This window comes from Myodes glareolus, chromosome 8 (genome assembly GCF_982192425.1).
Source record: "Myodes glareolus chromosome 8, mMyoGla1.1, whole genome shotgun sequence".
NCBI classification, from domain to species: domain Eukaryota; kingdom Metazoa; phylum Chordata; class Mammalia; order Rodentia; family Cricetidae; genus Myodes; species Myodes glareolus.
The window spans coordinates 70,307,143-70,333,168 of NC_142033.1; the positions used below are offsets into that span (position 1 = coordinate 70,307,143).

The 26,026-nt window shown below is 53.4% G+C and overlaps 1 protein-coding gene and 1 long non-coding RNA gene across 3 annotated transcripts in view; one reads left to right on the forward strand and one right to left on the reverse strand.

The window, feature by feature from the left end:
- Positions 1-6,078: 6,078 nt before the first annotated feature.
- On the reverse strand, positions 6,079-10,267 carry LOC146893887 (uncharacterized). The gene is made up of 3 exons (XR_015738588.1): positions 8,311-10,267; positions 7,650-7,724; positions 6,079-6,299 (listed from the first exon to the last, which is right to left on the reverse strand). It is a non-coding gene; the product is annotated as an uncharacterized LOC146893887 (long non-coding RNA).
- Htra3 (HtrA serine peptidase 3) overlaps positions 10,234-26,026 on the forward strand; it is a 30,504-nt gene continuing 14,711 nt past the window's right edge. Inside the window, exons 1-4 of one of the 2 annotated variants that reach the window (XM_048415158.3) lie at positions 10,234-10,766; positions 20,185-20,284; positions 22,977-23,199; positions 25,261-25,455. In XM_048415158.3, the coding sequence (XP_048271115.2) occupies positions 10,364-10,766; positions 20,185-20,284; positions 22,977-23,199; positions 25,261-25,455 (921 nt within the window). In that variant the 5' untranslated portion in view covers positions 10,234-10,363. The remainder of the gene's footprint in view (positions 10,767-20,184; positions 20,285-22,976; positions 23,200-25,260; positions 25,456-26,026) is intronic. The other variant, XM_048415157.3, reaches the window with a different exon arrangement.

A 26,026-nucleotide genomic window follows, 5' to 3' on the forward strand; every position in this document is an offset into this window, starting at 1 on the left:
ATTTTTTTTTTTTTTACCACTGAGTACTCCATTGAGTAAATATATCACAATTTCTTAATCCATTCTTTGGTTGAGGGGCATCTAAGTTGTTTTCAGGTTCTCGCTATTACAAATAATGAATGCTGTTATAAACATAGTTGAGCACATGTCCTTGTGGTATGCTTGAGCATCCTTTGGGTATACACCCAAAAGTGGTATTGCTTGGTCTTGAGGAAGGTTGTTTCCTAATTTACTGAGAAATTGTCGTACTGATATCCAAAGTGACTGTGCAAGTTTGCACTCCCACCAGCAATGGAGGAGTGTTCCTCCGACCCCACATCCTCTCCAACATAAGCTGTCAGGGTCTCAGGGCTCAGTGTGCTAACTACTGTCTGCTCTGACTTTGTGGGCCTCACAAACCTGGCTCTGGCCCCTTCTGCCATGATCCCCAGAATTTCCCTGCCTTGGGGCAGGACTGTTAACAGAGTCAGACAATATGGGTTCCCTGGAGAACATTTGTTGAACACCACTGTATGTAGACCAGAAAACATGCCCCTAGTTATCCTGACACTCCAGTCCTGCGATTTGTGTCTGTCAGGTCATCTCAGCATCTTGAATTCCCCACCTGCACGGTTGGTGGGGTCAGCTTCTAGGCATCGCCCTAGCTACTCAGCTGTATGATCAACCAGAAACCAGGGTTCTCCTACACTCTCAATGACTCGAGACCCCTCCCACTGTCTCTCTGAACAGGTGCCCTGGAGTGTGTGTGTATGGGTGGGGGGTAGGTTTGGTTTCCCCTACACTCTCAATGACTCGAGACCCCCTCCCACTGTCTCTCTGAACATGGAGTATGTGCATTTGGAGCGGGGGTAGGTTTGCTCCCTGGACCACGCAGGCATCTATGTGACCTATCTCATCTGCATGTCCGAGGAGACAGCCAGTCAGCGGGGGTGCACCGTGATTCCCCCGCCTGAGGGAAAGGGCCTGCTGCGGACAGAGCCCACAAGCCACAGTGGAGCTGCAAGCCAAGCTGTCCCTCTCGTGGATCTGTGAGGTGATTACCAGTAGGTGGCTGAAGATCTGCTTGGGGTCACAGTCCAGTGCTCTGTCCGCCACAGCCAACTTCAGTTCAGTTACTGTGCAAGAGTCACAACGAGGTGCACTGACGCTTGGGGTCCCTGCTGCCCTTTCTTCCCACCATGTCCCAGTTGGCAGAGTCTCTGCTGTCCGAAGTTCAAGAGATCTGGTAGCCAGTGTTGGGTTCCTCCCAATTTGATGGGGTCACATAAGAAACCCTCCTCTTTAGCCCTCCACTACCACCCCACCTCCCACCGTCCCCCCCCACACACGCACACACACACACAGCACTCAGAGCAACAGGGAATAAGGCCAATGAGCACGACCAGTCCCAGATGCCACAGGGAGAGGAGCCTGCATTCAGCACTCACACCCCAGCTCTCCTGCGTTCACCCCTCTCAGGGGCCACCACTCTGTCTGCCACACAAGGGGCTCAGCCTTGACTGTTCTGTGTGGCCCAGACAAGCCGCAGGGCAGTGTGTCTTGAGTTCTGAGACTCACCAGGGGTTGGAACATGCCATCGGAGGGAGGGTTGCAAATGCAAACAAGTAAAACAAAGATTTCCTGACGGGGGGCTATGGTGGCTAGAACAGTGTGCTGGTCGTACTTGACCTGGCTTCTTCAGGGGAGCCCAGGACCATGTGGGCCCAGAGGTAATGCCTGTCTCAATTTAGGGAGTCACTGCCAAGTCCAAACACACAAAGATGGAGAAGAATCCCAAGTTATGGCAGTGAAGAAGGTGTCATGCCAGAGCAAAGGCCCTGGAGCCGGGAACAGCACAGATTCCTGGAGGATTCTCATGGAGCCAGGAAGTAGAAAACTAGATCCTGGGGAGCCATGGCAGACACACAGAGAGGGGACGGACCTGACTTAAGGTTCCCAGAAGGCTTCAGGCTTGTCCAGAGCACCAGCCAGTCATGGGGACCTTAGTCTAGGCTTGTGGGAAGGAGATGCCTCAAAGATGAAGTCACTTGCTGCCAGTGCTGTGTCTGCACATAGCTACTGCAAGGGCCCCCACAGTGACCCCAGTCAGAGTCCCGCAGGCAAGGGGCCCTCTCTGACAGGGCAGCCACAGCAGATGTGTGGCTGGAGCTTCCTGCCCACTGAACAGGAAAATTACAGGCCGAGGCTGACGGGGACCAGACCCTGCTGCTGCCGGCGCAGTCGGCTGGCAGGAGCAGTTGGCCCTTGCGCCACAGCCTATGGAGTCTGTCACTGACCACATCACGCTAGGGCACATAAGGTCAATGGGGCACTGGGTCTGAAACTCCAAGAGCCACCAAGATGTCCCTGATAACTGTGGTAGCGGCACTCCTGTGGCTACCCTGAGTGCCTATCCCACACAGCGTGCGAACTCGGCTGTCTGAGCACACATAGGCTCACGCTCCAGCCCCAGCCACCCTACAAGTTTGACTGGAGTCTCTTGTCAGCTCTGCCTCTCCCACCTGGCCTAGCCTCACAGTCAGCCTCAGAGCGAGGGCCAGACAACACACCTTCTCAACATGCCCCGTCATCCTCTTCCAGGAGTAGGCATTCAGCCCATGCTCCATGCTTAGTGTAGGGCTGTTCACCCTCCTCCTCCCCCCACAAAAGAAAAAAACTCTGGCTAGGCCTAAGAAGAGAATCCTGCAGCCACTTGGGACAACCCTGCCCAACCCTTGGCTTTGGGGCAGGAGTGTGAGTCCTGGGAGCCAGCTTGGCCCTCCACTGACCCTCAGTGAAGCAGAGGCTCCACTTCTTTGTCCCCAGTTCCCTGTGTTTGGGCTTCATGTGTCTGGCCTGCAGAATGAAGCAAGCAGGTAGGGCAGGGGGGCATCAAGCCCATTCCCCTTCTCCCAGCACAAACAGTCCATAGTTCTGTCCAGTGAGTGACTGTGGGCAGAGAGAGGCCTCGGGTACAGCAAGCTTTGCCCACTCTGGGCTCCCACTTCAACTCCTGGCTCCACAGACGCAGGTCTGGGTTGGACTTTGACCATTGTCACTGGGCATGCGAGAGGCCACCCTGCTCTCTGTATGCACGCTGGCAGACAGCGGGGCAGAAGAAGGAAGAGTCACAAGCTGAGTACAGCGCATGCGAAGGAGGGGGAAGTAAGGAAGGGGAGGAGGCAGATGACATAATCCACACTGTAACCAGACATCTGAGAGCAGCTAAGTTTTAACGAAGAGAGGTATGCTTGGTTCACAGTTCTGGAGACTAGAGCATCAGAAATGTGGCGGTGGTGTTTGACGGTGTCTGCCGAGGCCTTGTGCTATGTAGTGGTGTGGCACCGGGCATGACGTGGTGAGACAGAGCCAACTGCTGGCTCAGAACTCGTTTCCATTCGGAAAGTCACTAATGCCGTCCAAGGGTCCCATCCCCGTGACAGCATCTATTCCTGGTCATCTCTCCAAAGCCCAGCCTCCTCGTCCTATCTGACTTTAGGGATGACATTTCTGACTGGTGGCATTTAGAAGGGCAGTCAGAATGCTGCAAAAGGACCGAGCAAATGCAGTAATGTGCTGGCCATCTCGTGGTCAGCACAGAGACATCTTTCTTTGGGTCACTGGTTCAGCTTTTGTGAAAATCTACAATTATCCCAGAATGAAAATCCCAGAGCACAGTGACATCACTGGGGAAGGTGAAGTGGGCGGGGGCAGCAGAGGGAGGGCTTGCACACAGCCTTTGGATGTGCAGAGAAGATGAGGTGGGTTGGGGAGAGGACAGCCACGTAGCATGGTCAGCACCAGCTCTCCCATTCCAGGAGAGGCGGTGATGTGAAGGCTGGAACTTCTGTAGCCACATAGAGCAGGTGTGGGAGGGGTCAGGGCTGAGGCAGAAGGGTCTGGGGGAAGATGAGTCTCTGAAAGACACCAGTATCAGAGGATAGAGGTGGGTGTGTGTTCAGAATGGGGAGAGGAGGGGGTCCATGGTGCTGGCCAAACAGCTCTCTTGGCTTCTGTTTCCTCTCTGAGGGCATCTGCAGTCCCATATTCTTGAAGTACTCTCCACCATTGGCAAGTATGGGAGCAACTGCAGTCCATCACCAGGCAGGTGGGGTGGTGTGTGCACACACGAGAACACTATCGGGCCCCAAAGCGGGGAAATCTGTCATAGGTAACAACACAGAGGAACCTAGACAACGGAGCACTGAAGGGTAAGCTGGGCACAGGAGGGCAAGAATAGTGTGATGTCACTCATAGGGGATCGAAGAAAGCTGGTGTCACTGCAGTTGCAGTGATGCAGCTGCACAGAAGATGCTCATAGGGCCCAGGGATGGGGAGGCAGGGCACGAAACATTAATGGTCAAAGGACCCAGTGTTCAGACAGACAGGAGGTGTGGTCCTGAGACCTCCCACCCAGGGAATCACAGCCAGCAGTAGCTCCCAAATGCCCAGCTGTGCTTTCCAAGGTCTTATCAGAAAACAGCGGGGAATGGGGCAATGACCATGCTAACACACCGTTCACCCGGAAGCAAGCATTGCCTGTATGCTGCAGTGAACAGTGGTGATTTGCTGATCAAACACAGGATTAAGCCTGGCATGCTGGCTCACACCTATAACCTCACCACCGCTGAAGAACAAGGACACTGTCTTCCCTGCTCAGTTGCTGGCTGCTGACAGATCTGGGAATGGCAAGCAGAGTTCAGTTGTGTGCCCATGGGTAAGCGCACCAATAGACAGCTCCCCATGGTCGCATAGATGGCCTTTGTTAAACTCAGTGGGTCATGGAATGAAACGATGTGAGTGTGGAAAAGGGAGCTGTAGGAGGAGGGAGGTTGAGATGGTGGGAGAAGGATGAGGGAGGATGGGGCTAAAAGTAATCGGAATGCATCATATAGATGTGCGAAACTGTCAGAACAAATTTAACTAGTAGAAAATTAACAAGAGCAACACTGAAAATAATGTTTTTTAAATAAAGGGCATGTAGGCCAGGAAGAAAGTAATGTGGTCAGGCCCAGCTGAGCAGCCCCAGAGAGTGGGGCTTTAGAGGGATAAAGGAGCAGAGATGTTGCCACGGAATGATGCTGAGAGGAAGGGCAGCAGACAGGCTGTCAGGCTGGTGGCCACTGGCCATTCATGGCTCCTCCTTGCTTGTCCTGTAGCAGTGATTTGGGAAGGCAGGTAGAGAGCAACTGCTCAGAGTTCTCCAGAGAGCAAGGGAGAGAAGGAGAGAGAAGAGAACTTGCAAGAACTTTCTGGAAGCCTACACAATGAAGTCTGAGCCATTCAAGGAAGAATGAACATAGGCTGTCTGGGAACTTGGGTCCAAGTGGAGGAGGGACAGGCCTGGAGCATCCCGGAAGTGAACCTATCAGAACAGCTGTAGAGAGAAAGGAAGTAAGTGGCAGGGAGCAGAGAAGGTGCCAAGACCACCCAGTGGGGAAAGAATAATGTCAGCCCAAGGGCCCTGGGGAAGCCAGACACCTGTACATAAACAAAGGAGGCCGGACCCTTATCTCACTCCACACAAACCTTGTTCAAGACCAATGGCGAAACCAAAAGCAAGAACTCAAGCCAGGAAACCTATAAAGACACTGAAGAGAGATGTTGTGATCATGGCTGAAAGAATGACAAGGCTCAACAGATAGCTCAAAGCCGTCCTGCGTGCTGGGAATAAATGCCTGTGTCACCACACTTACTAATGAATATGCAGAGACATCTCTCCCAGGCACAAGAGACACAAGTGACCAAAGACACACAGAAGACATGTGCTATTGCCTGCTCCCTGGAAAACATAAATCAAAACCACGAGGAGACCCCCACGTCACAGCTACTAGAATGGCAACAGAAGTTTTTTGTTTATAAAATTTTTTTTCCATAAAAAGGTCTTTTTTTTTTCTAAATGGAAAATACCAAAAGTCGTTGAGGGTTTGGAGTAAATGGAACTTTGTGGTTTTGGGTGGAAAGTGGGGCCGATATGGAAAAGCCTAGTGCTCCTTAAACGGACGAGCATGACACCACTACATGGCTTAGTCATTCTATTCCTAGGTATACTCTCGAGAGAATCGAGACCATATACTCATGTAAGCCTTCAGACAGGAATGTTCATGACAGCATTTTTTTTCATGATAACTGAAAAGTGAAGGGAAAATCCATGCGTTGGCAGAAGAATGTACAAACATATGTGGTCTAACCGTGCAATGGAATATTATCCAGTCATGCTAAGGAAGAGAGAAGGACTGATTCATGTTGCCGTGCTGATGAACCTTGGCTCGTGATGTTCAGGGAGAGGAGACAGACAGAAGGCCATAGTTCTTATGATCCTGTTCATGGGGGAAGCACAGAGCAGCTAACTCACAGAGATGAAAATGTTCTAAAATCATTGTAATGGTAGTTGTATACTTCTATGAAGATGCCAAAAAAAATGACCAGCCACATGCTTTAAAAGGGGGAGTTGTATATGCAAGTAGGTAGATGTGTTCCAAGGGTTAAATGGTTAACCAGGGATGGGATTAAAGAAATGGGGGGAAAGGATGGATAGGGTGGGATTGGGTAAGAATGAGGGAGAGGATGGATGGGGAGGGTTAATCAAAACTAAGGAGATATGAGAAATCCATATGGAAATTCACTATATTAAAAACTCATCTTTAAAAAAATGCTCTTAAATAAATTTAAATGGAGGCACCCTGCATAGGTGGACAATGGTGCTCCTCCTAGAAGACACAGATTATTAAATGAAAGTCTCAGTGCCAGATATGGGATACCTCCCTATGAGTTGTTAGTCAGGGAGGCCCCAGAGGCTTTCCAAACAGCATGGGCTGTTGCCATTGTTCTTGGCTTCCCAACATAACCAAATGATAAGACCCTATTGCTGGAGACACCACACACATTGGGTGTAGGATACAGAAAAATCAACCTGGATCTGACTAGAAAACTTCCTCCCTGCTCTCTAGTTTTCAGATGCTACTGTGCATTCTGGTACTGTACAGGTTGCTGGGGGAGAAGAGACATTGGTGGTCTCACCCTGCAACCACCCCTGTATGCTGCAATACTGACCTGCTAGACAAGGTGTGCCTACAGGCGCAATAGCGGCACCACTGTTATGGGAGTTACCAGCTATTTCTGATAGAATCTAAAGCCTGTTCCATAGGAGGAATTCATGCCTGATACTGTAAACTTCATCAAAAGTCCAAGGCTGAGGCATCCATAGACCCTCAGTTGTTTTGATGGACATATTGTAAAACTTCTTTCTAAATATTTATATTTATAACCATAGGTTAGTGCAGCTCTCAACCTTAATCCCAGGAGCTTCTTTTTGTGGTGGGCAGCAGTTCATATAGAGACTCACAATAATGAATCAGCCTGCCTCCATTTTAGGTTTGAAAGCCCTCTTACAGTAGAGACAAACTAGACTCATTCCTATGTATGATTAAACCTCTGTTTCTCAAGGATTGGGCTATGTCCCACATGTAACCTTAACTACAAATGATTCTGTACTGCCTGTTCCAGAAAACAGCAACCTCATCTTTGTTTTAAAAAGTTGTAACGATTCTTCTGTAACCCTACCTTTGTTTCAAAGAGTTGTTATGACTACCTTGTTATTTTCTGCTTCTGTAACCCCACCTATTTTTTCCCACCAACCTCCCCCCATCTCCAGTTTGGAAACTCCCTACCTGGTGAGTTATAAAAACCTTGTCTTCCTCATGTCCAGTGCTGACCTCTTGAATGCCATCGTAATGGGAGTCAGCCTGTGTACACAGATAAAAATATTTGCTTCAGTTAATTGCTTGCTTTAATTAACTTGGTCATGATGATTCAAGTCAATGGTCTTTCTCCTCACATCTTGGGGATTAACAATAACTGGTCAAAGATCATCACATCCATCCTTCACAGGGCTTCTAGGAACAGCTAGCTGCTGCTCCTGCCCTTCTCAGCACCCCCATGAGGGAGTTCCCAAAGGAGGGGCTGTAGACAGTGCCTTGTATCATCACCCAAGCAGGGCCCACCCTGTGAGTCACCAACTAACATGGGCTGAGGCGCCTTATCACATGCCAGGTGTAGCCAGAGATGATCCTTGAAGTCCCCCAAAACCATGTAAGCTGTGACCTCATCTGATGATGTATGGGCTGCAGCAAGGGTCTGGAAGGTCAGTTTGGCTCTGTTGTTCTGCTATGGCCTAGCAGGAGGGACAGTCTGGGATGACCAGAAAGGAAGCAGACCCTGGTTCAGCCTGGCTGCAACCAGTTCCGTGCTGTTTTGTGGTAAAGAATTATGGCATATTGGGCAGGAAAAACAAAGATTGATGGTACCAGATGGATCAAGTCAGCCACCTACCATGATTCAAGAGAGAGCAGCAGGGGAGAGCCAGTCCAGAGCTCTCACACTGGTGGATGATAAAGGCTGTCAAGTACTTGTGCCTCCAGCTGTCCAGAGAGTAGGAGGGGCTGCCCCTTCCCTGGTGGACCATGCAGGAGATGCCAGGGCCCTGGAGGTCAGAGGCCTGGGGTAGTGGGTCACTCAGAATGCAGAGACAGATCCGAGGTGTCCCTGCAACTGAATGAGAAGCTGTAAAGGGCTAGGGCAGCAGGGGGAGCCACTTCCCTGCCTTTGCAGAAGACTCCCTGGAAGCTTCCAGAAGAACAAAGACAGGGCCCGGAAACTACCTCCCTCCTAGAAGAGAAGCTACAGCTGGAGTTTTGCTTTAACTCCAAGCCTCAGTTTCCCTTCTGCACAGGGGACTAAAGCACTGTACACAGTCATGGTAAGGATCAGGTCAGGTGACCATTCAGGCTAATGTGATTGAGAGGGGGAAAGATGGACTTGAGACTTCAGACAAAATGGATGCAAGTGAAGCCCACTGTCTTTTCCCAGCCTCACTTTGAGGCCCCTGATACTCACTCACCTCTCAAGCAGGAAGGCGTGGGGAGCCAAATAACACATGCATAACAGCCTGCCAAACAGCAGCCAGGACCTCTTATACACCATGAAACATCCAAGCCTGGAGGAAGGCCTGGTCTACCCCTTTGTGAAGAGACAGCAGCACACACACACACACACACACACACACACACACACACACACACACAGCCCCGACCACCACCACCAGCTAAGTGCTCACACCTCCTCTCTCCAAACAATTCTGTCTGATGAGGTCACTCTGTTTCCTGGTCATCGGGCATTGCCTAGACCTCAAAACATGAGAATTCCCAGGAACCAGATTGCTTGTCAATCCTATCTCCCCAGCCCTCCATCAACAGCCATCCACTGACCCGTGAAAGCAAAGGAGTCGCCACGCCACGCCACGTCACGCCCTCCAGTGGTGCTGGGAAACTTCAGGCAGGTAGCATCTTCTTGCCAGAACCCTCCGCTTTGTATTTTTCTCTTCTGTGCTGCAGACCAGGTTTTCTAGCCCTTGGACTGTGTATTCAATCTAGAATCACCTATTGGGACAAGGGTGGGGGAGTCTGTTGGGTTCTCTGACTCCTGCAGTCTCCACAGCCAGGGACTTGACATCCCTGTGACCAGTGCACTCTGCGGCCTGGCCTGGGTCTGAAATAGCTTTCGGTGAATGCACAAGAAGGCACCCTGAGATGTGGAGGAGAGCTGAGGCGGGGAGAGCTGAGGCCAGGTGCTTCCTGCTCCTGTACTACCTGGTACCTTGGCTCTTTCAACCACCCAGAGGTGAGAGGTGCTCAGTCCTCCTTGTAGGAGAAGAAACTGAGGCACACCAGGCAGCAACCAGAGTTCTAGATCTGGGAGAGAAAATAGACCCTAAGAGAAGGCAGATGGGCCCCCTCCCTAAGCTGGGGCATGCCCTCCAGTTGAAGATGGGAGGAGGGGGCACCCAGTTGTTTCCTAAGTATCTGTCGCAATGTCCCCAGGGGGGGGAGTGATGCAGACCAGGAGGGGTCTGGGTTTGGGGCCTTGCTGATCTCTCCTGCTCAGGAGGGTAGAGGAGGGGTACCTCTATGGAGGAAAGCTGGGGACAGAATTGAGACTTGTTATGTCTCTGGTGTTGTAGTCAGATCCTTGGCTAGGACTTGGATACTCCACCGCAGCTCCCTTTTCTCGGGCACTCACCATGGGCTAGCAGACCTGTCATCCAAAATGCACCCCCCCCCCACCAGGCAGGCCTGGCGCAGGAAGCTCCGGGTGGGTCCCCACCAGCCGGGGCGGGGTCCCGTGGGGCTGGGGCGGGGCTGACGGCGGGCAGGGCCGCCCCTTACAGAGAGGGCGGGCGGCCTTGGCCTTTAAACGCCAGTAGACGGTCGGCAAAGGAGAGGCCCGGGTCAGTCCCCATACCATGTTCATGCGCTCCCGGCCAGAGTGCGCCTGAGCCGCCCGGGCTTTGGTGTCCCCGCGGGTCTCGCGTTGCCGCCTTTTTAAAATGCAGGCGCGCGCGCTGCTTCCCGCCTCGCTGGCCGCGCTGGCCACGCTGGCTGTATTGGCGCTGGCCCGGGAGCCCCCGACGGCGCCATGCCCTGCGCGCTGCGACGTGTCGCGCTGTCCGAGCCCGCGCTGCCCCGGGGGCTATGTGCCCGACCTCTGCAATTGCTGCCTGGTGTGTGCTGCCAGCGAAGGCGAGCCCTGCGGTCGCCCCCTGGACTCGCCTTGCGGGGACAGTCTGGAGTGTGTGCGCGGTGTGTGCCGCTGCCGTTGGACCTATGCAGTGTGTGGCACGGATGGGCACACCTATGCCGACGTGTGCGCGCTACAGGCCGCCAGCCGCCGTGCCCTGCAGGTCTCCGGGACACCGGTGCGCCAACTGCAGAAGGGCGCCTGCCCCTCGGGTAAGCTCCACCAGAAATCCTAAAGCTTGTTCTGAGTAAACTGAGGCCCAAGTAGATTCTGCCCGATTCCGGAGTACCACTGGGCGGCCTTTTAGGAACAGTTCAGACAATCCTCCGGCTTTACAAATGGAGAGACTGAGGTCCAAGACGTAAATGCTGTCCCTAATGACACAGAACAAGTTAGAATTGAAACCTAGTGTGGCAGCCCGGTAGTGTCTGTGGGCTGTGGAGTTCTGACGCAGAAACTCCTCTGTTTCTTTGAGTCCTCTAGTGGTTTAGAAGGGAACGAGTGATGAGCGGTCTTTTCTGGTCTTCAATTGCTGCTCTTTGAGTTTTCTTTTCTTCTGTCTATAGCCAGGTGGTCTTGGAGGGCAGTTTGGGGCTGCAGCCAGAGTGTAACTCGCATCCTCGAGGCTCCAAGGGTACCTTGGTCGGGGGTGGGGAATCCTAGGTCAGCCTCCTCTGGTTGGCAGGTGGCTCTCAGTCACTTCTTACCTCGCAACAGGACTCTGTACATCTGGGAAAATGCCAGAAACCCCTGCCAATCTGCGTCTTGTCTGGGGCATTGTTTAGGATGCCAAGCTTTGCCCTTGGTGATGGGGACCTCAGTGACTGATCCTTAATGCAGCTCAGCCAGCCCCAAGCTCATGCCGAATCAGACCCCTGTGTGTTCTTAGCCTGAGGTCAGAATGGGCTCTGCTGGTCGCTCAGAGGACACCTGGGAACCAGACAGAGGGTCATCGGGCCACCTCTTGGGAAACAAGGCTGAGTTTTCTCTGTGCTGTGTGGAAGGCATCCTGGAAAGATGCACTGGCATGATCAGACTCTTGTGGGCGTGGCTGTGACTGGACACTCAGGACAGTGCCAGTAGCTCAAGCTGGGTGGGGATGGGATTTGGTGGCTGTAAGCATACTGCCAGAGGCTGTCAGAAAAACACTCAGACCCTGTGCCCCCAACAGGCTAGGGGGCTGAACATTCTCCCGGGGAGTAGGTATGTAAGCCTGGAGGGGCTCTAGACAACCTGAGGCCAAAGGATGAGTGGCAGGCACTGCTCTTTCCTGGTGAGCATCTGCCTTCTCCAGAGGCTGGGTGACCACAGGTGTCCAGGCTGGGAAGTGTCATGTAGGACTGTATGGACCACATGGGTCAGCCATTTCTGAGAGTTGGGAGGAAGATGTCCTTATCTGTTTTATGGTATTATAATGAAGTACGGAAGACTAGGCAGGTTATAATGAACAAACATTCATGTCTCATAGTCTGGGACCTGGAAGTCCATGGTTGAGGCCCAGCCAGGCTCAGTAATGTGGTGAAAGCTGCGAGCCCCTAACGAGGAGGCTACTGTATGTTCAAATGCCATGGTGGAGCAGAAGGCAAGGAGGTGGCATGGGTGAGAGATCCAAAGGGGTGTGGCACCTTTTACAAAAGCCTTAGGCCCCATTTGTAAGTGGAAGGATCTTATAGGGTCTATACCTAAATTTTGGAGGGGCTTTAAGTTGGTATGGTTGGGATCACAGGCCACATGAGGGACAGCAGCCCAGTGTTCTCTTTGTCTGGGTGGACACCCAGGGTGTGCTGGGTGCTGGTTCTGTGTGCCCATCTTGAGTCTTGCTGTCTGAGATGCAGAGGGTTCAGGGTGGCCAGGCACCTGCCCCCGTCCTTTGCTAATTTGCTGCCATTTTGGTTGTGTTCAGTGTACTCTTCCCCTGGTCTCCCATGTGGCAGGATACTATTAGCATCAGGCTCTGGGCAGAGACGGGCAGGGTTGGAGGGGGCTCTGTTCTTCACAGACTGAGCCATCTGTGAAAAATCCTTTCTGTGCCTGGCTGTCCCTTAACTGGTAACAGTGTATGGCATGAAGTAGATCTTGCAGGTGCACTTGAGACTTCTAGACCCTGGAAGGCACAGAGCAGGGAGAGAGGAGAAAGTCAGCCTGAGGATCAGGCAGGTATCCATCATTAAGAATGGCGGAAGTGGCTGAGAGTCTGTGGATGCTGGCAGGACCCGGGCTTCATAGACCCACTGTTCTAAGCTACATTGTTTCATTGTATTCTGGGTCCTCATCCACAAATGGCCTGATGACAGGCCTGGGAGACCCAACACAGCTCCAGTGCTACTTCCTGCACCATTGCTGTTGTGCAATGAGTCCCTTAGGAGAGGTGCTAATTTGGGACAATGAATGGGGCTCACTGTCAAAGATGGGGCGGGTGGAGAGGCTTAGGCAGAGCAGAGACCAAGGTCTGGTCTAGAGTACTGGCCACCATCAAAACTCAAGGTGCCAAGGAGCTGAAGCCAGAGAGAGAGGGTACATTACCAGGGATGTTAACAAGCCAGGCTCTACCACCCATCCTCAAAGGACCAATTAATACAATGTGGCTCAGTGACAGCTCCCCAAGTCCATCTAGGGGTCCTGACATGAGATTTAGGTTTAAATAGAGGGGCAGAAGTACTTACAACCCACCAACTCTTCCATCCTTGACCCATCATCGTCTCTACTCCGGTCTCTCCTGCAAGGTGACCCGATGCATCCCTCTCACTGCCTGCAGCCTTCTTCTCCCAGCATGAGAGTCGTGGGGGATCCAATTTCTTAGGGCCTGTTGTCTCAGTAGTCTGATAGTCAGAGGGGAGGGCCAAGTGTCCTTCAAAATGTCTTCATTTCAGTAAGGATGGCTACAGCTAGACAGGGCCAGTGACTTTGAGCCTGACCCCTGTCCATTGCACACGTTGACCCGGATGGTCCAGGTTGCTGCTCACTCCAGGGACATCATTCACAGAGGCACCCTGGGCTTCTCTGCCGCTACCTCCCGCTGCTCAGAAGCTTCACACACTAGAGCGAGTGCTGGGCTCACTCCACGCAGATGAAAGTTGGCCCAGGCAGCCTGGCTGTCTCTAACTGGTCCTCCCAACTCAGCCGCCAGCACCACCCCAGGACACTGATGTCTCAGCCTCTGTCACCACTGCACCTATCATCGCCTCCTGTCTACTGTGAGTGCGGTCACTAATCAGCCTGACCACAAACCACAATGCTCAGATGCTCTGGGCTCATGAATGTTTCAGAGGCAGGGAGAGCGGGTGAGCCCCACTTGAGGATGATGTCTGAGAGGGGACCTCCTGGGGAACTGGGGTCTCAGAATAGATTGGGTAGCAGTGGGAAGCTACCACTGGCTTTTACCCTCCTGTATCACAAGACCCCTCTCAGCTCCCCGCACACATACCTGTACTCTCAGGCCCTGTGTCTGCCAACACACACACACACACACACACACACACACACACACACACCTCTCCATCTTCTGCAACCTTTTCATCCTCTGGCCATCTTACTCTTTCCCTCTTCCTACCTCAAGACCTTTGCACAAGTTCTGCTCACTGCCCACAGTTCTCTCCTGCATCCTTTCCTAGAAGGGTTCCTCTTCCCGACTTTCAATGACCCACCACCCCAGCAGCCTTCCCTACCACTGTGCCTCTTGCCTCGACCTATACCACCTGTCCATTGACCTGTCTGTTCTCTCTGCTTCTTGCTCACTCTGGGCCTCATGGGCCATGCAGGGGTGGGTCCTGCACCTGGTTGCACACAGTAGGGGGTGGTATATGAATGTCTGGGTCCATAGCTCCCTGTGGCTCTCCTGGCCCATGACCTGTGGCTGTCCTGGTCCCTGTTAGATGGCCCCTGTGGAAATGACAGGAGTTGTTGGGTACCACCTGCACGTTAGGAAAGCATTCTCATGAGAAGAGTCCCTTTGCTAGGATGATCTGCTCTCAGGCTGGCTTCCTGGAGTCCACGTTCCACATCCAGCCTCTCTTGGAACTGGCCGGGGGTGGTTTGGGGCAGTTCCCACACAGCTTTAACTGGTAGCTTTTAATGTGCAAGACCCTGCTGGCCTCTCCCAGTCTGTTTATTTAAGAGCTTTAGGTGGCTTTTGTGTTCATTCTTCTTAGCAGCTTCTAGGGGCTCAGAGCTCAGCATTTGAGACTAACCAGGCAAGAAGATGCATCCTCTTTCGGCCCCTCTGCCTGCTGGGACAGCAGAATTGGACAGCCATGTGTCCATGAGCGGGGATTGGCAGGATGTCAGTGGCCTCATCCATGTATTTGATGGTGGGTAGGATTGTGTGTCATGGCCGGGTACAGAGAGGAGCTCCATGATCTGTGAGCCCAGAGGCTCTGTCAAATCCCGGTCCTTTCTTCATCTACCTCTAGGGCATGCAGAGGTGACCATGCAGAGAAGCCGTGCAAGGATAATGCTGCCTAGACACAATGGCACTCACCTGCCTGCTGCCCCTGGTGTTTTACATCACCAAGAGTCTGTGTGTGCTCACTGGCCTATAGGAGCTCTGGACACAGTGAGGCAGAGTCTCCCTGTCCTTTACCATAGGCCTCAGACCTGCACGGGTGTCACAGCAGCCTGGGCAGGACATCTACAGCTTGGTGCTTTGAGGGAGGTAGCTAGCAGCATTCCTAGGGTCAGGTGTCTCAGATTCCTGCTATAACCTCTGAAGCCTTGAGCTCATCATAGGGGATAATGCACCTTACAATGACAGGTCCTGAGGCTTGTAGCATGCCTCCCGAGGGCTCTCAAAGTAAGGGAGAGCTTGCCCCAAGTCATGATCTCCCCTGACTCCCTATTGCTGGTCTGACATACCATGGTCATTGAGCTCCATGAAGGGATGGCCACCCTGGAGGGCACGGGTGAGGAGGTGACTAAGTGATGAGAAACAGAATGCAGTCACAAGCCGCTGTTTTTGGGACTGCAGAAGCATGGTCAGACATGACCATGTCAACTACATGACAGGCCTGGGGCACCGCAGGCTGTACCTGTATATTTGTGGTATCAGCATGACTCCTTCAGCAGAGGCTCTGGGACCTGAATATCCAAGCCCCGACTGCTCAGTGGCCTCACCTTCTGTCCCGGCTCCAGTCTCGGGCTCTTGTTCCCTGCAACACTCGCCTTTGCACACACAGTGCCTTTGCCAGGTGTGCCGACCCCCCATTTCTCAAGGCCCAGGCAAGCAGGTCACCAACCCTACGGTCACACTTGTGCCCTCACAGAGGGTTCTCTACAACAGTGTGTTTCAACCCTCCTCATGTATGTTGTACCATATGTATCATCCTTATTATTTCATTGCTACTTCATAACTGTGATTTTGCTATTGGGATGAGTCATACTGTAAGTGTCTGATACATTGTCTAAGGGGGTCACGACCCACAGGTTGAGAACCACTGCTCTAGCACATCCTCAGTGCTTGGGTACCCGGGCTGGGCTGGCCCTGTAGTGAGCAGCGAGAGTGGAGCACACAGCCCCTATAGCTTCAGCCCGGCCACAGCTTTCCTACCTGGAGGACTGGTCAGCTCACTGTTTTCCCTTCTCCTAAAAGTTTCTCTGTCCCTAGTGACCCATGGCCCTGTGGCCACCAACATCAGCTTAAGATCCCTCTGTGGTTCCCAGGGACCTAGGCTGCTGGGTCTGTGGCCCTCAGACCCAGGTCCTGCCTAGGGAAAGGTAGATGGGGAAAGCAACTGCCCAGCTTGGAGCACACATACCACACCCCACCTCTCCCTCACAGTCACAGCCTAGGGTACCAAGCCAGGTGCAAAGCGTCAAACCCAGCACACCAGGCACTGGGCACCAGGCCCTGAGTCGGGTTCACTAAGCTCTCCAACGCTGATAGCCGTGGCTGTTTTATAGGTTGGGAAACAAGGCTTAGAGAAATTAGGTGGCCTGCCCAAGGCACACAGCCAGACCCCTAAACCTAGATACATCCCAGCTCCGTGCTGCTCCTGGGGAGGGTGTAACAGCTGGTTAGCTTCCAGGAGGGCCCAGCTTTGACCTGTCTCTGGCTTGTGGCCAGCCCAGCGCCTCTGGCTGTGAAATTCCAGGCTGCTGGCTGGGGCAACCTCTGGAGGAGATGCTGCCTGGGCACCCCTGTGCTGTGAGGTTATTCTCAGCTTCCACCTGTGCCTGAGTGGGGAGGGGCAGTAAAACTGGCGGGTGTGGTGTGCTCAATGCTGCCTTCAGTTGTCCCGCACCGTCTGCACAACAAACACATGCCATGTATAGATTTATTTGCCATCCCCGTTAGGCCTTACACCACACCAAGCCTGCAACTTCAGTGGAGGGATGCCACTGTGTCCCCAGTAAGAGAACCAAGGCACGGTGGACTCAGGAGAACTTATGGGGTCTTCCTGTTAAGAAGTGGCAGAGTTGGGGGACACCGTGGAGGAGCCAGATATGGGGAACAGAACCAGGCTCCTTTACATGTTGGCTGTGTGCTGGCTCTGGGCTAAAACACATAGCTGTATGTGTGGCACGCTGTAGAACTCCAGGGGATGTGGGCACACATACAGATCCCTGTTAGCAATGCCAACGAATCCGGTAGGGTGCACGGTGTCCCCGGGGTGCGTCTCGGCCATTCACTTCCCATTCTGCGCCTTTGTTTCCTCATCTCTTCCACTGCAGTTTTGACTGTCCAAAGTGCGCACACCATCCTGCTGAAAGTCACCCACTGTTACTTAGGCGGGAATGTTGGCGTTGGAGCCCTGAGGCCAGCTTCCCTCCCGGGGGTTACTTCTTACAGCCCTTCCTCTCCTAGGAGGCCCCAGAAACCCGGCCACAATGGCTGTGCTCTGTGTCGGGCTGCCGAACAAAACTTCCGGGCCTTCAGATTCTGTTTATTTTTGAAAAACAACAAAAAAACCAAAAAAAGGCAACAGCTGAGTGTGCCGAGACTAAGGCCTTCAGAACTTGGCTGGGCCTGGCCTGGGGGTGGGGCTGTTAAGAAACCCCAAATAAACAGAGCTGTTTCCTGGCCCAGCCAAGCCAGTTCATGTGGGAAGCCTGTGGTAGGGGCCCTGGTGTGACTCATGGTGACTCATCTGAGAGTGGGGCCCAATTAAAGGGCCATGCCTGGCGGGCCTTGACCTGGTGCCGGGCTAGACCTGCCATTCTAAGATAGCCTTCATACTCAACCTCAGTTTGGGGGGCTGTAAAATGGGCAGTAATCGCTGCCCTGGGGTGGGGGTTCCAAGCTGAAGGTTGGGCTGAGCAAGTTCTGTTTTCGTGGGGCTGGTGGCTGCAACCTCCTCCTCCCTCCTTCCAGGAAGCTCATGGGGTTGCCTGCCTGGCTGAGGGATGAGCCAAATAATGTCTCTGTGCTGGGGCGCTAGTGCTGGGGAATGGGGCCGTGTAGAGCGTCTCTTTGGCTGTTACTTTGGCTGAGCGTGAAGAGCCAGCCTAAAGCAGTGCGCTGTCCTGGGCCCTGCTCCAGGCCTTGCCATCTCCCCAGTTGCTGTAATTTATTTAAAAACGCTGCGAAGAGAAGTCACACCATGAAACAAGACTCACATTGGAGGTTTATTGGAAGAGGAGAGAGAGGAGGCAGAGAAGTGGGCATGGAGGTGGGGGGGGGCAGAGACCGGTCCCTGGGGATAAGAGTAGCAGAAAGAGAGAGAGAAACAGAGAGCAGAGAAAGAGCCAGGAGGTGGGCAAGGCCCACCTTTTATAAGGGAAAGTAGTGAACTGAATGTGCACAGCAGATGCTCTTAGTGGCTGACTATCCTGTCAGGACCCCAAGGGCAGACCAGTACAGATGCCTGAATACTAACACCAGTTGCCTACCATGCGGAGTCCTAGTTGACAAGGTCCTTTTGAAGGTCAGGTCCTTACTCTGGAATGAAAAGTGAACTAAGAGCTTGGAGCAGCACCATGGTGGGTCTGCTGACTGACTTGAGCCTCAAAGTTTGCACCTAACAGCCTGAAGATACAGGACTGGGAAGCCTTGGCTCCTGCCTCAGTTTTACCCCTGCCCATAGTAGGCCTGGCAGACCAGGTGGGCAGAGCCTGGGGAGGGATCTGCAGGTCCTGGAGGTGCCGAGCCCCAGGATGGACCGGGCAGTGAGACAGACAGGGTGTTCTGTTCTCCAAGCTGTCCATGAGAAGGGCAGTCACAGGCACGCGGCGCCCAGAGCTCAACCCACTTAGACAACTTCTCTAATTACTTCCTGCCAGTCATGGGCAGCAGATGACTTTGCCCATATAGGGACCCTCTGCACAGCCCATCTCACCCCAGGTTCCATCTGTTCCAGCCCTGTTCACACGTCTCCATCCCTAGCTGGTCACTGACTGTCCCTCACTGCCGGTGGATGCCAGGGCTGGGATCACAAAGGCTGTGGGCAGGCGTCACTGGCTACGCTGCACAGGAGGCCCGGCTAGGAGTTGTTTCATAAGCCTCCATTTCCCCACCTTGACATTTGCGGCTCCAGTCCTCCCAGGCTGCCACTCTGGGAGTCAGGGACATTGCCGGGCTGTGTGTGGTGACGGTGCTGGCCCACAATTGTTCCAGAGCACAGGCTGTGGTCTGTATCCCCCTTATGGCTGCTGCTGTGGACATGTTTTTGTTTTTTTGGTTTTTTCCATCCTGTTTGATGGTGTGGAAAACCAGGTTTATGAGGTGGAGGCTCAGCCCCAGAGAGCCATGTAGAGTCCTTTCACATCACCAGGTACCAGTGGCTTCCTGGGACAGGGAATGTCACTGTTTACATTCTTATCAGTTCACCCAGGATCCGTGAGGGGTCACCTTCAGTATGATGGGAAAGTCAAGGCCCAGAGAGGGTAAGCGACTTGCACAGGTCCACAGCTAGAAGACAGCAGGTCCCACTGAGCCCAGTTGTGTGCAGCTCCCAGTCCTGTGCTCATGCTAGCGCCCACGAACCACCCAGAAGCAGTGCCAAGGAGCATGGTGTCAGAGGCCGGAACCTGGAGGCCTCAGCACAGCTCGTGCCACCCACATGCCTCAGGCCTGTGGTCCTGGCAGGCCACAGTCCTGTTGCTGATGGCGGCAGGAATCTGAGCCAGTGATTAAGGTTTGGGGGATGTTTGTGAGCTGCCTGGAAGTAGGCCTGGGCTATGGCCAAGTCAGACAAAGGCGGGGTGCTCTATCCACCCAGGAATCTATAGCCCGGCCAATGAGGGAGGGCCTCACAGAGGCCAGATGGGGGTGGCTCAGGAGAGGAGGCCTCGGGGACTTTCACTGTGCCCTTATCTATAGGTACAGGGGTCCTTAGGCAGAGACAGACAAATGGTCAGATTTGCAACATACTTCTGTCACATGGGAGCAGGCAAGGACCCAGGGGTGCTGGTCCCCAGCATCAGTCCTGTGCTTCCTGGAGCAAAGATTCAAACCTCTCTAAGATTCCTGCACAACACTGAAGAGTCTGGTGGGGAAAATGTGCAGAGGCTCAACTCCCAGAAGTCCTAGTTAACCATCTCAGATGTCTGGGTATCTCTGCACTTCTGGGGAATGGGGTGCAGAACATGTTGACACTGGCTTTGAGTCCAGGCAGGGGTCTCCAGCAGGGCCTCTTTCACCCTGGGTCTAGGGGCAGCAGGTCTCACCAACACTCTTGGTCCTTGCTGCCAGCGCAGGTCTCCACCAGCTGACCAGCCCACGGTACAAGTTCAACTTCATCGCCGATGTGGTGGAGAAGATCGCGCCAGCCGTGGTCCACATAGAGCTCTTCCTGAGGTGCGTGGGGGCCTGAGTTGCTCTGCAGCTTCCCAGCCATTCGCAGTTGCCCTGCTCCCTACTGCCACCCAAGCTAGACCTGATTCCAGCAGCCAGAGGCACAGGAACAGTTGGGGTAGGATGTGTAGCAACTATGGAAACCTGGGGGCTGGAGATTAAACCTAAAGTGAGAACCTGGGAGTCTAGGAGATAGAAACAGGAGACAGTCCCACTGAGGTACCAGCCCAACAGGGCACGTGTGTCTGAATCAGGCATGAGGGAGAATGTGCCAGCTCGTGCCTAGCTGCGGAGGAGAGGGAGGATTGACTGAGTGGAGGTGGGTGGATAGGGAAGCAGTTCTGTCCATGGGAAAGGAAGCCCACTGTGTGATGTGCGGCCTAGCATCCTGGCAGGATCCCTCTTTACAGACAGGGGAGGAGCCTCCTCCCTTCCTCCCACACCCAATATTCTATCCCAGAGATGTTTGTGCTGGATGAGGAGGCCCTGCCTTCCAGACATACCAGCCAAGGTCCCATCACTCACATCCGGTCCTGAGGTCTCAATTTAGACCCCCTAGAGAGAGACTGGTTGTGGCAGGAGCCTCAGGGCTCTAGACACAACAATCTCCACCCTTCTCACCCTGCAGCTGAGGGGAGAGAGCCAGCTGGGATGGTGGAGCCAGACAGGAGCCCACCTGATAGGGATCAGGGACGCTGGTGAGCGGCTTAATAGTCTGACTCTGGTATGGAGTTGCCTGGTTACTGATGTCAATCATTATCCCCTCCCTCTGTGCTCCATTAACAGTGGCAAAGTCTCACGGTGTCAAGGTGTGTGTGTTGGGGTGGGGGGACGACTATGGTGAGGGAAGAGGATAGGCCGTACTCATCCAGGGTCTAGCCAGAGCTCTGAACCGCATCGGCTCTGAGTCTGTTTCCTTAAGCCATCCTGGGGCTTCTGCTCTTGGAAAAGAGAGGTGGATGGGAAATCAGCCCCTGTGGGACTATGGGACCCTTCTGCTTGCCAGGTCCCTGCTGTTATTGACAACTTATAGACCTATGCCTCCCAATGCTTTTACACACACACACACACACACACACACACACACACACACACACACACACACTACAACCACATCCCACCTAGAACTGAGGTTTGATTTCAGCCTGTCTGACCCTGGAGCATGTCCCTGCCATATCCGATTTTTCCCTGCCATTGCCTCTGACCCTGGGGTGAAATCCAAGACACATCATTGAGGAAATTACAAATGAATGTACTAAGAGGCTGTCTCAACCAAAGGGGGCTAAGGAGACACTGTGTATATCTAGAGGGCCTGGGGCACTATCCCTGACCTGGTTAATCACAGGCTAAGGAAGCTAGGTATCAGCTGTGATGTCTGGCTTGGGAAGCCAAAGCCTTATGGGTGGGTAAGGCCCCTGAAGGGCAGACAGCACAGAACCTGCCAGCTACAACCCTTGACCTGTGGGATCCTAGGAATCTAGGATCTCTGTCTGCAGTCTTGAGAAGAGCTGGGTGTAGCAACCCTGAGGCATGGCTGGTGGATGGAAACAGACGATGCTGTTATGTGCAGGAAGCTGAGCAGCCTGGCATGGGGTGGGAACACTGCTCTGCTCTGCCTCCTGCCTGACTCCAGCACGTAGTACCACATCTCTGGACCTCAGGCTCCCCTGAGAGCTTTGTGCGGCAGTGGTTACCTAGGGCTGCATTACAGAGTTCCACAGACTGCAGGATTAAACAATGAGCCCTGTTACCTATCCACTCCAGAAGTTGAGGTCCAAGATCAGACGTCTGCAGGACATCCTACCCTGATCCCAGGCTAGCTCTTAACTTCTAGTGGCTCCAAGCTTCCTCAGGTTGGAGTGCATCCTCCACTCCCATCTCCCATGTCTCCCTTGTGCCTCTTCCGGCTTCCAGTCTTCTCAAGGTACCGACACTTGGACATAGAGCTCCTACTCCATCAGAACGTCACAGCCCTGCCACACCTGCAGAGATTCACTTCCAAATGATCACATTTGTTTGGGGGACACTAACCCACATGAACTTGTCCCTGGCTTCAGAGAGCACTCAGAATGTTTGTTGCTTTTCCTGGCCTTGACAGGCTGAGGTGACATTTTGAAAAGACTGGCACATGCTCAAGAGTGCTAGACACTTGGGTTCTTTCATCTATTTAGTGTTTTGGGGGCCTGTATACTTTTTTGTGTTACCCCGAGGAAGGGAAGGCCCCAAGCTGCACCCAACCTTTGTCCCCTCCTATCCTGAAGGTAGAGTCAATGTTCCTTCAGCAGATAGACCATTTCCCAGATGGGAAGACAGAGGCTCAGAAGGCTTACAGAGCTTGCCTGAGGGCAGCTAGGTCATGGGTGGGGTTGGACTGGCAGTTAGCGTCCAGGGCCCTGCTGTCAGCATTGGCGCCACTGTGGGTTGGTGCATACTGGCATGTCAACAGGTACTGTGTCTCACTGCAGCAAACTGCAGACCAGACATGATGGTCATATCTTTATGGCCATGAACCGGGTCTAGATCCAATGTTGCCAAGGACACACCCGCAAGTGATAGCCTCAGTTCAAACCCAGGTGGTAGAGGGAGTGGTCCCCCAAGCCTGTTCTTTCCCTACACACGGTTCTGCTCCCTCTACCATGCTGACTCCCCCAGGCCAAGGCCTTGCCCTGAATGTCCCCTGTACTTTCCTGTTCAGACACCCTCTGTTTGGCCGGAATGTGCCACTGTCCAGTGGTTCAGGCTTCATCATGTCAGAGGCTGGTTTGATTGTCACCAACGCCCACGTGGTCTCCAGCTCCAACACTGCCTCAGGCCAACAGCAGCTGAAGGTGCAGCTACAGAATGGGGATGCCTATGAGGCCACCATCCAGGACATTGACAAGAAGTCCGACATCGCCACTATCATAATCCACCCCAAGGTGAGTGGAATGGGGCGCCTTTGCCTGCCCCAGCAGTGCCCTCCCCAGGCCACACAGCCGTCCTATCAGCCTTCCCAGAGGATAGCCGTGATCTGAGACCCAGGGCCACTGACCTCACCAGACCCAGAGCCTCTGAACTGCCCCTGCCCAAGATTCCAACACCAGGAGCAAGCAAGACACAGGAGGGAGGGGACAGCATCCACACCTCTGTACCTCTTTACTGTTCTAGTCGGGCCCGCATCTGGAGTTCCCTGTCCCCAGGGGCTGACAGACCCGGGAAGTCAGTTTCTACCTTCCACCCCTGTACCCATACTTCCTCTGGCTGCAACACAACCCATTATGGTCCCCAGTAGCTTCTAGAAACGCAGGGAGTGTTCTTCCTGTTTGTGGCGCAGCCCCAGAAGGGAGAACCCTCATCACCTAGAACCTTCAGGGAGAAACAGAACCTTGGGAAGATTAGAATTCTCATCGCTTGGAATCTGAGGGGAAACCGAGGCTCGGAGAGGTTAGATCACACACCTAAGATCACGGTCAACAGTGGCAGGGCCAGCCTAGATGCAAGCCGTCCTCAAAATGGTTTTTATTGCACCTGGTGGTACTATTGCATGGCTCTGGGATGGCCATGGGGCTTCCTGTGTTCCCTGCACCCACCATCAAACATGTCACTGTGCCTTTACTGGGAGTCAGGCACATTGTTTCCTGTTGGTGTCTGTGAGTCAGCTGGTGTGGCCATGTGGAGCCTAGTCCCTCCTGGGTGCAGGTTCTCAGTGTCCATGGTAACAGGTGTTTGCAGTGTTCACTACCAAAGTGGAGGATCCATAACGGACTACCCTGTGCAGACGCTCTGTAGTCCTGAGCCCTGTCACAGGTTGAGTCTGGGTGCATCCCTTCTTCATGATAACACAAAAACCCAGAGTGAGTGGAACAGACTGAAGGTGAAGTGGCAGGAACTCTTCACACTGTGGAGGACCAACCCCAGCTTCTCTGTGACCAGCATGCAGCTCTGCTGCCGTCAGAGTGTCCAGGCTGGGAGAGGCTGTATGCTCACCCAAGTGTAGCTGTAAGAAGCAATAGGGCCACACAGGGTGCCACAGCTCTTCCAGAGAGTCCCTGGGGTTAAGAGCATAGATGCAGAGACCGACCAGGGACACTGCCCCAGGTAACCGGTAGAGCATGCCTGGCGTTCATTGGTAGCACAAGCCTGGTGTGGGTGCCTCGGCACCACACACACCCCTCCTTGGAGCCTCTGAAGCTCAACCTGTGCCCTGCAGCTCCCCAAAACATATGCATGTACATCTACTCTCTTATACCGCAGCAACCTAAGGGCTGGATAGCTGAGTTCACAAACAAATTCTGCGAGCCCCGTACAAAACAGTGTTCCGTTACCTAGTGTGCCAGAGATGACAGGGTAGAGTGTTACTTTCCCTAGCCTCAGTTTCCCTGCGTGTCTATATTAAGATATCAAAGATTTCAAACTAGGTTTTCCAGGCCCTTGGTAGGGCTCTGCGGAGCTGCATACCCTTTGGGGTGCCTCTGTTGGGTGCAGCACACCAAGCCTTGGGGTATCTGTAGCTTTCAGCTGCCCTGCAGAACAAACTGTCACCACTAAATCTCAGGTTTAGCTGGGCAGTAGCACACACCTTTAATCACAGCACTTGGGAGACAAAGGCAGGTTGATCTCTGTGAGTTTGAGGCCTGCTGGTCTACAGAGTGAAATCTAGGTCAGACAGGGATACATAGAAAGACCTTGTCTCAGAAAACAAGCAAAACCCTAACAAACTGCTGGACTCAAGAATGTCAGAGGCCAGGTCCCAGCCTGGCTCTCTGTCTGTGTGCTCCCCCATGACAGACATTTATGGCCTCCTAAGATAAGCCTTGGTTCTGTGAGCTCCAGCCTCAGTCTCAGCCAGCTGCTGGCCTGGCTTTAGTTCACATTGGCGACTTGCCTCAGCCTGGTCTCGGGGCTGTGAATCGCCTCCTTCCTCTCCAAAGAGCAGCCGTCAGGATCCCTCTCTGTGGTCTGAGCCACTGTCCTCTCTCACACCCCTCTTCTCCTTCCAGAAAAAGCTCCCTGTGTTGCTTCTGGGTCACTCAGCAGACCTGCGGCCTGGCGAGTTTGTGGTGGCCATTGGCAGCCCCTTTGCTCTGCAGAACACCGTGACAACGGGCATTGTCAGCACTGCCCAGCGGGATGGCAAGGAGCTGGGCCTTCGGGACTCAGACATGGACTATATCCAGACAGATGCCATCATCAATGTGAGTCCTGTGGGCAAGGCTGATCTCAGTGACCTCTGACCAGCTTGTTCCCTGTCCCATCAGACCGCACACCACTATCTAGGAAGGCCTTTCATTATCTTATGCAGAGGTTTCACCCAGTGATTGCATCCCAGAGATGGGCCACCTTGGATAGCTTCAGAGATGGGGTAGCCCAGTCACACCCCTGGAAGGTCTTAGTCTGCCCAACACAGCTTGGCACTTTACTAGGCTTAGGACGGCACACAGCTCCAAGGCTGGGTGCCTTGGTATGTACCCCCCCCCATGTGTTCCATGACTGGTTGATGGAGCCATTCATGTCCGTAGAGACTACCAAACCTCAGACACTGTCTGTTCTGCAGGTGCCTAGCAACTGGTGAGTTGTGGAGATACATAAGTGTACAGTCTGTGCAAAGACCCAGAGGGTCAGTGAGGTAGCTGCCTGCTGATGGCTGTGGGGTTTGAGCACCAAGGCAGTAGAAGTCAATTCCAGTGACGCTTCTTGTCATTGACTGGAGTCAGTGGTGGAGAAAGAGCTTGGGCACCATAAGGGGGTTTGTGGCACAGCTAACAT